At 31.3% G+C, this 13,918-nt stretch overlaps 1 protein-coding gene across 3 annotated transcripts in view; it reads left to right on the forward strand.

Moving 5' to 3' along the window:
- Window positions 1-1,755: 1,755 nt before the first annotated feature.
- LOC143226673 (kynurenine formamidase-like) overlaps window positions 1,756-13,918 on the forward strand; it is a 29,498-nt gene continuing 17,335 nt past the window's right edge. The window contains exons 1-6 of one of the 3 annotated variants that reach the window (XM_076457954.1): window positions 1,756-2,015; window positions 2,908-2,969; window positions 4,176-4,266; window positions 6,852-6,956; window positions 13,009-13,057; window positions 13,615-13,700. In XM_076457954.1, coding sequence (XP_076314069.1) covers window positions 2,955-2,969; window positions 4,176-4,266; window positions 6,852-6,956; window positions 13,009-13,057; window positions 13,615-13,700 — 346 coding nt within the window. In that variant the 5' untranslated portion in view covers window positions 1,756-2,015; window positions 2,908-2,954. Of the gene's footprint in view, window positions 2,016-2,145; window positions 2,175-2,907; window positions 2,970-4,175; window positions 4,267-6,851; window positions 6,957-13,008; window positions 13,058-13,614; window positions 13,701-13,918 lie in introns of those variants that run through there. The other 2 variants (XM_076457955.1, XM_076457956.1) reach the window with 2 other exon arrangements.

Here is a 13,918-nt window from a genome sequence, read left to right on the forward strand (position 1 = left end):
CCAAACAACTATTAACAATGATAAAACAACGAAGACAATTAAGAAGACTATTCATGGCAACAAGAGGACAAGAAATAAAAACATAAATCATCAACATTAGAAATAAAATTAGAGCAGCAATTGAACAACAAAAAAAGAGAAAATGGGACAACTTCTGCACTAAACTAGACGAACAAGCCGACCTTAGTAAGTTCTGGCTACATTTAAAAGATTCACAAATGAACCCACTACAAGAAAATACCCAACACTGAAATATAACACCTTAGAACAAACAAACAAAGAAAAAAGCAGAAGCCTTCAAACATCAATTACAAAGCACATTTAAAACACAATGACACGGACATGAACAGCTATTACTACAATAAAATAAACAAGCTTGTAACAAATAACATAAGATTATATAAATAACACTTTCCAGTCAACATTAAAAACAGCAACACTAACAATACATATGACTACAATTACCAACTACTCACCAAAAAAACAAAACAAAAAAACACTAAATGAACTTGAACAAGCAATCAAAATACAAAAAAAACAACAAAACAGGAAATGATGGAATACAAACAATTCTTCTCAAAAAAGACACTCCAAAATTATTTGACCACCTATTAGCCATATTTAATTTATCTCTATACTCTGGATACATCCTAGTTTCTTGGAAGCAAGCTAATATTTTAATGTTCCACAAAGAAGGAAAACCAGCCAATAAACCAAACAGTTATCGACCGATCAGGCTGACCACCTGTGTAGGTAAAATTCTCGAAGGAATAATAAGCAATAGACTCCCCACATTTTTGGAGATTAATTCAAAATTACCAGAACAAAACGGATTTAGATAAAGACAAACAACAGATCACTTAATTAGGTTAACTGAAACAATAATCAACAGCTTTAATAAAAAAAAGAATGCCTCGATATCGAGAAAGCATTAGACACTGTATGGCACGATGGTCTTCGGTTCCGTATGTATGAAATGGGACTACCGCGAGGAATTATTCGCTGGTTATCATACTTTTGGAAAATAGAAAATGTAGAGGCAACGTAGAGGGAACGTTCTCAGGTTCTTCACTCAAGCTGGAGTCCCTCAAAGATGGGCGGTTAGCCGTATTCTCTTCATCATGTGTGTAAATAATATGCCACTTAAAGACCCAAACCATGGATACGCGTCTCAGTTCGCTGATGATGTAGCAATTTGGAGAAGTGCCCCTACACCAGAAATAGCAACCACTAACAACCACAACTAAATATGTGAATATTGCAAAAAATATAGAATTAAAATAAATACAAAAAAGACGCAATTAGTAATATTTTCAAAATATACGAAACATCAAGAAGTTCAACCCCAAATCTACATGAACGGAGAGCTCCTCCAGACTGCTACATCCGCAAAATTTTTAGGATTAACATGATTCGAAACTTACATGCTACCTAAAACCTAGTACCTAAAACCACTTCATCAAAGTTCATACATAATTACTCAAATACACAAACAATAAAAAGATAGACTTCTACATAGTGCAATATTTCGATAAAAATTGGCGAAAAAATGAGTTGTTATGCGAACTAGACAGATATTGCATGTATGATGATGAGAGACCTAAACATTTCTCCCCGCTAAATTTCTACATTAGGTCATTAAGATAAAATCTTTAAAATACTAATAATAATAGTAATAATAGAATAGAGCCAAACTAAAACAGGCCACCTACGTTATAGACTTATTTAAAAAAACATAATAATAAAATCAAAGAACAAAAAATGGACATTGCCCAGAAAAGGACTAAACTTTGATATCACTCCAGCCATTTAGTATTTAATTGAAATATATTAATCTAGCCATTCTAACAAAGTTATGGAAGGAGGAAGAGGTTTAGTGTACCTGACCGTCCTGGGTATACAAATATATATACCCAAACACCAGAGAAAGTGAGAGAAGTGTATATGGCACACGAGGTTCAGAGTAACCACACTTGCCGGGGCCCCTTTCAGGGCAATCAATAGCCATGTACAATGTAAGCCCTAAAATTTGGAAAGATTTAAGTCGAGGTAGTTCACCATTCATATGGGTTTGAGGTTGTTATTTTTATCTTTATTTGTGAATATTACAAGTATGTGTTTTGTTTATTTTGTTTCAATTTCGCGCAAAGCTACATGAGGACTATCTGCACTTTGTAAGTGTAACAAAATATAACATTCAAGAAATAAAAATTACGTTTAACATTGTAATTTGCTTATGAATGTTCGTTAATTAATGTTGCATATTATGAAAGTAATGATTGAAAATTTTTATAATACCATGAAAATAAAATAACAAAATAATTCAAACTGTTCTTAAAATATTGTAAAAACTGAATATGGGATTAATCTCTGTTGTATATACATCATATACATTAATGTTGATACACAGAATCCTACACCCAGTAACTTATCTTTAAACATAGTTTATGGAATAATGTTTTGTTTTTTTTTAGCAAAAACTAAAACAAACTACAATTATTCTTTAAATATTTTGATGTTTTTTAACCCTGAAAGCAAAATTAAGCTTTTTTGTTTTCTTTGGGTTTCACTACCAAGATCTACATGATGCCTGATGTTAGACAAATTTATGTTTTTTTGCAAGCTACAACACTTAATTTAAAGAATAAAATTCTGGGGTTAAAGTTTCAGATTTTTGTACTTGTTCTGTTTTCAGAAAAGTTAACTTGAAACCATTGCTTGTTTTTATGGCATTATTCTTTCAGGAAAATATATTATTTGTAAAGATGCAATTCATTTTCATTTTGTTAAAGTATAGATTAGTAGTTTGATAAGTTCAGCAAAATAATTTGCTAGATTTTCAAATTTCTCAGGAGTTAGCCAGATGGAACCACATTCATACGATTGGTTATTTTCTGTTTATTCCAGGTGTTACTGAAACTGAGAAACAAGAAGATTAAAATACTGTTACAGCCATGCCTTTGGATGAGGTTAGGTACATTTATGGTGCTTTTTTTTAATTCCGTTGTTACTGAAAACGTTGGATGTTTAGAAAATGTTCTGCTATAATTCCCTTTTCTACTTTCGATATTTTCTTTAAGTGAAATTATGAGTCATAGGTTTAATTGTAGTTTTTTTTTCTAAGCTTGTGGTTTCTTTTTCGTCACAGTGGTGTCACTCCGAGTTATTTGTTTCATTTTCCTCACTGTTACTTTATCTTTCTTCCCCATGAATTTTATTTTGTGATTCTTGTTGTCTCCAGTCCTGCTAGTTTTGGTAATCACCTCTGTCTGATTTTTTTATTTTGATTCAGTCTACCCAATTACCTCTTGTCTGTTGCCACAATCCACATGGTTACTTTTTATCACTACTGCTCAGGGTTTCATGTTAGAAAAGGTTTGGATTACAATTTCCATTAACAAATTTAATTAATAACACAGTAGAACAGCTTGTTTTAGTTGCTAATTACTAAATTCATTTGGAAGTGCATTCACAAGCATTCAGAGTGCTGTCTTATCATCTTGAAGATATGAACTTCATCAAATAAACTATATGACTTGCAAGATTAGTTGCAACTAAACTAGTGTTCAGTTCATTCTTAACCAATGGCAGAATCTTGGCATTTTGAAGGTCTTCGTCGGTCATTCTAGTGGAGGTATAGTATGTGATAAGTAAAGGTATACTCAACAGTCAGTTTAAAGTTGAATTTCCTTCATTCTGAAGTAATATTAGATCCCAAGTTTTTTAGACTCTTCAATAGAATGACCAATTTAAGAAAACTCCATGTTGAACAAGAAACTGATCAATAAATAGATTCATGTGCTGGCTATAAATTTTTACACTTAAATAAATGTTTATATCATTCAAAATAATTTTCAACCAAACGTCTTTCATTCTAAAATGTTCTGCCCAATCCGATTAACAAAAACCTTGAAAATATTTTAATGTGTAACCTTTTCCATTCTTTCACTCTGAACATCCACTTCCGTAATTGAAGTTTCAAACAAATTTTTATAAACACGAGGAATGTCGAGAAATCTTTGAAGTACAAAATAATTACAATAATTACTTTGTGTAAGTATTTGTCTGAAATTGTTATGAAAATTAAAACAATGTTGATAAATATATTAACATTAGTGTTATATTTTTAATGACTATCCTTTTCTATCTAAATTGTGTGTTTAATCACACATCAGGAGATTGAAAAGCAGTATTCTGTAGACTTGTGGTCTCATCGCTTTCCTCAAGAAAATGCTATGCAAACCTATATCAGTGAAGGAGCTAAAGGTATAACAATTTTGGTTGAATATTGAATTATCTGTCATGAAACAAAGGTTTATAATTTATTGGGAATGTATGGAAAATACCAAATAACTTAGTCGGCATAACCATTTGATCTTATTTCTGAACCATTTGTGTACAGATTAATGTATTTGCTATACACAGTTGCACATGTCAAGTATTTGTGCTGTGACTTTTGATAGAGCATGTGTATCTACACAAAATTTGGTAGGCTTTTAGTAAAGATTACAAGTATTTTGTAATCAGATTTTACTGAAATATTTTTACTGAAGATTTGTTTGTGAAAATAGAGTATTTCATTACTAGTCTGAGTTCAAAGAGGCTTCATGGTGGGATTTAAAAAAAAACTGTTCTTCATCCCAAATATCTCAAGTATTATTTGTGTAATTCTTAATACATTCCAAACATATGTTTTCTACATGCAAAATTTTAAAATGCTTAGCAACCTGTGTCTAGTAACATTCGAGTTCAAAGGTCATAGCAAAAATAGATAATTGTTACTTTTTATTTATTTTTCTATATTTTAAAAAATATAAGTTTAATAATTTATTTCTAAATAGTAGTAATATATAATATACAATAATTGAAATGTAACTGTATATTACAAACTACTAGTCCACTAAAACACAGTCAAGACAGGGAAGACTGATGGTAAGTTTTATATTATTGGACATGTAACATGAGTGTATGTGCACCTTGTCACACTGGACATACAGTACTGTTACATTTATATAGATAAGTGGTTACGTGGACAAACAACAGACAGTACAAAAGAGTCAATATAATGTATAGCATTATGAGACTTAAGCTGGTTTGTCTGAACATTTGTATTTTCATGTTATAACATGTAGTCATGTAGCATGAAACAAACATAACCTATTACCTATTCTGTTATGATGGATACAAGTTTGGCCAAGAGACAGATCCCACACAGTTAGAGTATAGAAAAGAACATACAATATAAAGTCTTTCAGAAAACAAACATTTGAATGTATTTTCGAGATTTTGGGATGAAAAATAGTTTAAAATCATTGTTTTAATCATAACATGAAATCACTTTGCACTCAAACTTGTTACCAAACAGACCAATATTTTCACAAACAAATCTTTAGTAAAAATATTTCAATAAAAAATATTATTTTTTGTATGCAGAAAACTTGTAATCTTCACTAAAAAGTGCCAATAGGTATATAAACTTGTGTATATTACACCAAGCCTGTTGTGAAAGGGTTAACAAAAATATATAGCTGCAGATGTAAAGCTGTCAGTGTTGTTGAAGTCCATTATTTACCCCAACATTTCAATGAAGGCATACATTTACTGAAAGTCTGCTTATCACATCGGTTTTTTTTATATGACTTCATACATCTTATAACCAGTAGAAAATTTGGTGGAAATGACCCTGGAAGGAGATACATGTCCACCAGGGAGAAATATAGGAAATGTTTAGTATATGTCACAGATTCTGTAACACAACATTCACATACTAATAGATGTCATGGGCCCTGAGGCACAATATAGCAAAATTATTAATAACTGATAAAGTATGCTTACAAAACAACCACAATAAACATGTTTATGTATTATGAGAGTTTATTTAAGACATTTAACCTTTTTAATATAATTTTATTAATAACACTCCAAAGTGTGTGTTGTTTGTAAGGACTGGATGTTGATTAGCTGTAATAATATCTGATTGGTTATGCTACTAGAAGAGGCAGAATATCATGGACATACAAAATATAGTACTGTTATATGTATACAGTAGTGAGATGGACATACAAATGAGAGTGCTGTTGTATGGATAAGTAGTTATGTGGACATACAATATACAGTATTGTCATATAGATAAATAGTTACATGGATATACAACAGACAGTACTGTTATTCATATAAATAACTTGTTAGATGGACATAGAAAAGACAGTACTGTCATATTTATATAGATAAGTTGTTAGATGGACACACAACAGACAGTACTATTATATTTATATAGATACATGGACAGGTAGAGAATGGATATTATATTGACATACCATTTACCATATGACAGCAATATTTAGTCATAAGGCAAAGAGTGACACTTAACACAGTGATTGTATTGATTAAGTCCCTCCAGGATTAAAAAACTAATAGAAATGGCACAAACAAAATCAAAATAGCCAGGTGAATAATTAGTCAAAGAATGTGGGTGACTTATCTGGCACTTTTAAGCAGAATTGAGTTTTTATGGAAATTTATTTTTGTGAAATTAACTTTAAAATATTTCTAAAAGTATTGATAGAATAAAAATGATTCAGATAACCATCATTAAAAGTTCATGAACCCGTATTACAATTGATGGCAGAGTGTAGGTGAATTATTTAATTAGGTTAGAACTGTACATGAAATAACACCTTAAGTGGTTGAATATGTATAACCAAACTGAACAGCAAGGAAATTACGTGTAACTTTGTATAGTATATAAACACAATGATAACATAACAGTTGGCAAACTCATATTTACAAGATGTTGTAAAAGCGTGGTTACTGAGAGTACATTGTCTAATATTATTTTCTTGTTTTGCTAGCAAGTGAAAGGTTGAAGAAAGAGATTCCTTGTCAGTTAGGGATAAGTTATGGATTTGGTAAACGAGAAAAGCTTGATATATTTGGAGCAGATAAAGTTCCAGCAGGTGAGTCATCTATATTAATGTTTAGGCAAACTTTGATAACTCGTATGCAACCAGTTTTCAGAAATTCCACAAATTCTAAGTGAAGTTTAGAGACTACGATTAAAGTCTGTATATTTATTATGTTAACTAGAACTTTCTGTGTACAATAAAAGTGGTTCAGACCTACCGTAGATACAGAAGTATAATGTTTACAGTAGAGCATCAGAAAATTCTGAAACTTTCATGTTTGAGATACTTTAACTCTATTATTATGAGTCATGGATTAAAAACCACGTCACTTCATGTTTGTTGACTCTAATTCAAAATATTATTAAACTACCATTTATGGACACGTGTCAATAAGTTTGGTATCAATTTGTAGGTTATAATTCAAGATGTATTATGACACATGAGATAATTTCTTAATTTAAAAGTAAATATTAGAAAATAAACCCTAAATATTGAATTTTTTTGTACGTTGAATGAGGCATTGATTCAAATTAGATGTTTATAATGTAGAAATACAAATTTTGTAGTTTCTCATGAATTAGGAACTCCAATTATCAATATTGACGAGGTAGAATCTAAACTAAGGACCTTCTATTTTTTCTCTCTATAATTTTTTATTTACCGTTCTATGTTTTAAGAACACTGAAATTGAATAACTTGTTTTTATATAGTTATTTTATATATACCTATTAGATATAGGTATTTAACTAAAAACAACTTAATTTTGTGAGGGATACTGCTTATAATTCTGGGTATGAAATTATTAGTAAGTCACTAGAGCTAAATGCAAGGCTTAGACTCCTATGTAAGGATGAGCAGATAGGCTGGCTGGACTAGTGGGATCAATTCAGTGGAATAAACATTTTTGGATTGGATTGTTTACATTTAAATATTGTTGGGCTGGCTTGTTTGTTAAGTCTGTTTGCTGTAAGGGAAGTTTCAAACTAGGACTAGACAGTGATGAGAGCCAGTAAAACTAAATGCAAAAAGATTAAGAGGCAGAAAAAAGTTTAGCATAGGAAATGAGTATAGAAGTAATTATGAGGATAAGCTAAATTGTTATTATTGTAGAACTAGAAATTTAAGAAATACAACAGATGACTTAAGGGCACAGTTGGAATGAAAGGTTTTGATGTTATGGGGTTAACTGAAACATGGTTAAAAGTGGATGATTTTGATGACAGGAGTTTATTTGAAATACAGGGTTACAGGTTATTTAATAGAGATAGAATATTTAGGGGAAGAAGAAGTGGCTTTTATACACTGCTGGCCAAAATCTTAAGGCCAGTGAACATGAAGAAAAAATATGCATTTTGTATTGTTAGACTCGACCACTTATTTGAGTAGAGCTTCGAAAGATGAAAATAAGAAAAGGAAAAAAAAACAAAAAACAACTTTTTTAGTATTTAATAAGGAAAATGTGAACACAATGATATTAGTCTAAATACTAGCTGGTCAAAAGTTTAAGACCATACCAAAAAGAAGTCCTAAACAGGGTAGAAAATGCCTAACAAGAGGACTCAGTATTGAGTTGCATGGCCGTCATTGCAACTAACTTCAAACATTCTCTTTGGCATGGTCAATATAAGTGTTTGCAGAGGGCTGGCTGGAATGTTATTCCAAGTGGTGAAGATGGCTTCACAAAGATCTTGCACTGTTTGGAAATGACGTCCATTTCTATAGGCTTCTCTTGCCATCCGCCCTCAACATTTTCAATGGAATTCAGTTCGGGCAAACACATTGGATGGTCCAAAAGAATCATGTTATTTGCCATGAAAATGTCCTTTGTCCTGCAGGCATTGTGGATTGCAGCATTGTCCTGCTGAAAGATCCAGTCATTTCCACACAAGTGAGGGCCTTCAGTCAGTAAAGATGCTCTCTCCAACATGCCAATGTTGCCAGCTGCTGTTTGACGGCCCTGTATAACCTGAAGCTCCATTGTTCCATGGAAAGAGAAAGCACCCCAGATCATGATGGAACCTCCTCCACTGTGTCATGCAGAAAATGTCCCCAGTAGGATAATCTTATTATGCCAGTGACATTGGAAGCCATCTGGACCATCCAGATTAAATTTTTTCTCATCAGAGAACAAAACCTTCTTCCGCTTTTCTACGTCCCATGTTTGGTGCTTGTCAGCAAAGTTTAACCGAAGCTGTTTCAGGATGTGGAAGAAGGTGTGGCTTTTGAAGACGTTTACAGTTTCTAAAGCCTTTCTCTCATAGATGCCACCTTATTGTTCTTGAGCTGCATTCTGCATCTGTAAGGGTCTCAGTGTGGTTCAATAATTAGCTGGTGTCTTGCTGGACAACCTGTGGAATCCTCCTGCTCAACGCCAGCAAAATTCTCTTTCCATGTTCCTCAGGGCCTTTTAAGAAATTTGCAACAGCAGTTTTTCTTTGCCCAATGTCACCAGCGATGGCACGTTAAGAGAGACTTTGCTTTTGCAGCTCGACAACTCTGCCACGTTGAAACTCTGTCAAATTTTAGCCTTTGTCATGCTTTTAACCCAATGTAACCTCGAGATGTCAGTGAGAGATGTTGACAACGCTAATGCTTGAACACAAATGACTAAATTTCGTTAGTGTTTACCAATTAACACTTCGTTTCAGTATGGTCTTAAACTTTGACCAGCTAGTATTTAGACTAATTTCATAGTGTTCACAATTCTCTATTAAATGCTAAAACGTTTTTATTTTTATTTTCCCTTTTCTTATTTTTATCTTTCAAGCTCTGCTAAAATAAGTGGTTGAGTCTAACAACACAAAATGCATATTTTTTATGTTCATTGGTCTTAAGATTTTAGCCAGCAGTGTAGCTGAAGGTAAGGGTGTAAGTTTGGTATATCTGGAATTTCGGAAAGCATTTAACAAAGTATCACATAAAAGGCTTGTAAGAAATTATCTCTGCAGGTATGGGGGGATAAGTTAGGAAACTGGATAGAAAAGTGGCTGGATGGAAGAAACCAGAAAGTTGTTATGAATGGAATTTAGTCAAACTGGATTAATGTAACAATTGGGGTACCTCAGGGCTCAGTCTTAGGACCTTTCCTCTCTTATTTTCTGAAGGAATGGTCAATAAATTATTTAAATTTGCAGATGATAATAGAGGCTTGGTTGTTTTTGGCTGTGAAGAGGATGTTGATGATTTACAAAAGGATTTAGATCGTTTATTGAGTTGGAAAAATAAATAGCAGATGAGTTTTAATTGTAATAAATGCAAAATAATGCATGTGGGTTATCATAATCTGAATTGTATTATTTCTGTGGGAATAAATTTAACAAAATTATGAAAGGAATCTTGGTGTAGTAGTTGATCAGTCTTTAAAGTCATCCAAACAATTTATTGTTTTTAATGGTGGGGCAAATGGGATTTTAGGTTGTATCTACAGATTTATTGAATTACAGGATTAAAGAGGTTATAATTTGTTTGAATAGGTCACTGGTTAGGCTGCATTTGGAATTGTGTTCACTCTTAGGCTCTCTACCTTAGAACGATATCAAATTTTTGAAAATGGTTCAGAGAAGGGTTGCTAGGATGGTGCCTGGGATGCTGGGGTTGTCATGTGAGGAAAGGCTGAAATCCCTCAAGCTGTTTTCTCTTGAAAAATGAAGAATTAAGGGGAATCTGATTGAGGTTTGAAGATTGTATAGGGAATTCATTATCTCTCTATCATTTATCTCTGTCCATTTTTTTTTTATATACCAGGTCATGTTGGTATTCATGGGAATGAGCTACTTGACAGAGTCACAAAGCCCATCTGTTCTGGCTCTATCACCACCATCTCTGTTCCATACATGGATGTTGGTCCAGTTATCAAAACCTGACTGTACACCAGTTAGCAATTGTCTTGGAGTGATCAGCGAGATAATTGGCGATGAACAGCTGATTGGTCAATAAAATAAAAGTAATACATATATATAGAAATGTATAATGTTATGAAACTTAAGCCATGTAGGCTCAATATTTTGTGTTATAATACGTAGTCATTATGGAATGAAAAAAATCATAATTTATGTTCATTTCGTAAATTTTTATAGTGATTATGAGATCTGTTGAATTGTCAGATCTCACATCAAGAGAGATTAGAGTATATAACAGATGGAAGATAAAGTTCTACTGAAAACCAACTTTGAAATATATTTTGAGATTTCAGAAATTATACAAGTATTTGAGATTATAATTCAAGCTTTAATATAATATATGAATTAATTTCTTATTTTAAAAGTAAATATTAAAAGAACACATTTAAATATAGATTTTAGTAAGTCACATGGTATGTTGATTGTAACACTGTTTAAAATTAGATGTTTGTGATGTCAAAATACTAAATATATAGTTTTATACAAATTGGGAACTCAAATTACTAATATTATCAAGCTATAATATAAAATAAGAACCTAATATTTGTTTATTTTGGTGAGATATGGTTTATGTACTGAATCAAATACAGTGGCCCCCTTCACCCGTTTTCAGTTATGAAAATGGTTTCTTATATACTTCTACTACAATATATGACATGAATAACCAATCAACAGCTTATAATATACCTTTAGTTTCCTCAGTCATTTTAATGTGTTAGAAGTCCTCCTTGTTCTTTCAAAGCAAGATTTCAAGGACGTAGGTTAAAAAAGTTTCATAATTTTTTAAAGACTTAAATACAGTTTAGTTACTTAGCTTAATAAATTACAATGGAATTCTGTGGTATTAGTATAGTTATTTATGATATTTAAGTTATTAAATTGTATATATAAAAAACCCTAAAGAAATGTGAAATTTTAAAAGGCTCAATAACTTATGCCCAGTTGTAACACAGTTCAGAGGTCATAGCTATAAGAGATAATTGTTAAGAAAAATGTTTCATAACTTATTTCTAAATAGTAATAATATATTATATATAATGATCTAAATGTTACTGTATAATTCCTAACACTAGTCTACTAAACCACAGCTAAGACCAGGTTTGTCTTATATTAATAATTATTGGATGCAGTAACATGAGTACATGTGTACTGTCTCAATACAAATTATGTTAGCTAGGCAACTACAAAGTCAATGTAATAAAAATGATAAATATATAACTTTATGAGACTTATGCTGTTTGGACTAAACATTTGTATTTTCATTTTATAACATTTAGTCATTCTAGCTCAAAAAAATTATTTTCTAATTTTTTTATGATGGTTACAAGGTTGGTTAATTGACAGACCTTTCATATGATACAGAAACTAAAATATATAGCCTTACTGAAAACAAACATTTGAAATGTATTTATGAGGTTTTAATCAGTGGTGACGAAGGTTTAGAGATTACACAAGTAATATGTGCGATTTTTGGGATGAAGAATAGTTTTTAATTATAACATGAAATCACTTCAAACTTTGATTAATAACCAAACGGTCTCAATAATTTCACAAACAAATCTTTAGTAAAAATATTAAATTAAGAAATCTGATTTTTTTGTGTACAAAAAACTTGTAACCTACACTAAAAGTCTGCCAAATTTTGTGAAGGTACACATACTGTATCAAATGTTATAATGTAAATACTTAATATGTGCAAATGTGTATATATACTTGTGTACTATACCAAGCCTGTTGTGAAAGGGTTATAAGCTGCACTATAAACACTTAACATTTGTAAGTGTGTGTATGAACTTGTATCTTATACTGAGCTTGTCATGAAAAGGTTAGTCAGCAATAGTGATTGTCACCAAACAGTGTTTTGGTTTTTAAAGGGTACAAGTGACTGACTGTTTTAGCAGGATTATGTTTACTGTTAAATATTTGCACAAAATCTGAGGGTTAACAAAATAGGTGAATTATTAATTCTATAGATCATAAAGTTTGAATTGTTTTATATTATGTGTTATCTGTTTTCTAAGCATGTTTATTGCAAACTTGTGATTTGTTTTTAAAGATGTTAATTTGAAGGAGTCATCGAGATTTGAGATAAAATATTATGAAATTGTATGAAGTAGCATTGATCACTTTAAAACCCTGAACATGAAATATTTTCAAATTAATATTGATTAAATTAGATACTTTTTTCTTTTTCTTAATTACAGATTCTCCTATTTTAGTAATAATCCACGGAGGTGCATGGATTATGGGTCGGTATGTCTATTTTAATATGGTTTTGTTCTCCAACTTCTAATTAAATAAATTATATGTCTCTATTAATGCATCCCTTATATCATAAACAACAGAACTTAAAAAATAACTTTACATTTTTTTTAACAATATGAAATAAACTTTTCTGCTGTCACACATGATTGTCACTCATTGAGGAAAGACAAGCTAAATGTGTAAAGAATACCCAAAGGTTCAGGTAAGATTAATTTTGTTATGGAAGAAATAATGATTTATTAGATAATGTGGATAGTTTCTTTCACAAGTGGTCAGAGTTGTTTTTATCATTTACTAAACTTCTCATTGATGTGTATAACCTGCAATTAATAATGAATATGACAATATAAAGCTGTTGTTTATCTTGCATCACAAATTCTAATTTAAATATCAAGTATTTAAAATTAGATATTTTCTATCTTGTCTTGGATGATGGTTTTATGTAAGGATTAAAATGTGGTATTCATGCATAAGAGGACTGGATTACCCTGATCTAACCCTAAATTTAAAATGTTTCATTTGTGGTGTTCTAATGGTGTTTTCAGCCGAGAAGATTCAAGTTTTGTAGCTCCACCTTTCATTGATGCAGGAATGTTGTGTATTGTTGCAGGCTACAGTCTTGCTCCTAAAGGTAAGGCAGAAATATTATAACAGAGAGGAATGTTAGGCTTAGTTGAATACACTGAGAAGTAAGCATCTCCTATTCAACAGTTATTACAATCATGGATTTACTGGAGTGCTCAAAGAACTTATAGAAAAATGTGGGCAAGTGGCATTCATCAGAACTTAGGAAATAAGTTAGTAAAACTCTTTAATAAGATAGTAGTTTGATAATGGAGGATATTAAAA

The sequence above is a fragment of the Tachypleus tridentatus genome, chromosome 9 (assembly GCF_004210375.1).
Source record: "Tachypleus tridentatus isolate NWPU-2018 chromosome 9, ASM421037v1, whole genome shotgun sequence".
In the NCBI taxonomy this organism is placed as follows: domain Eukaryota; kingdom Metazoa; phylum Arthropoda; class Merostomata; order Xiphosura; family Limulidae; genus Tachypleus; species Tachypleus tridentatus.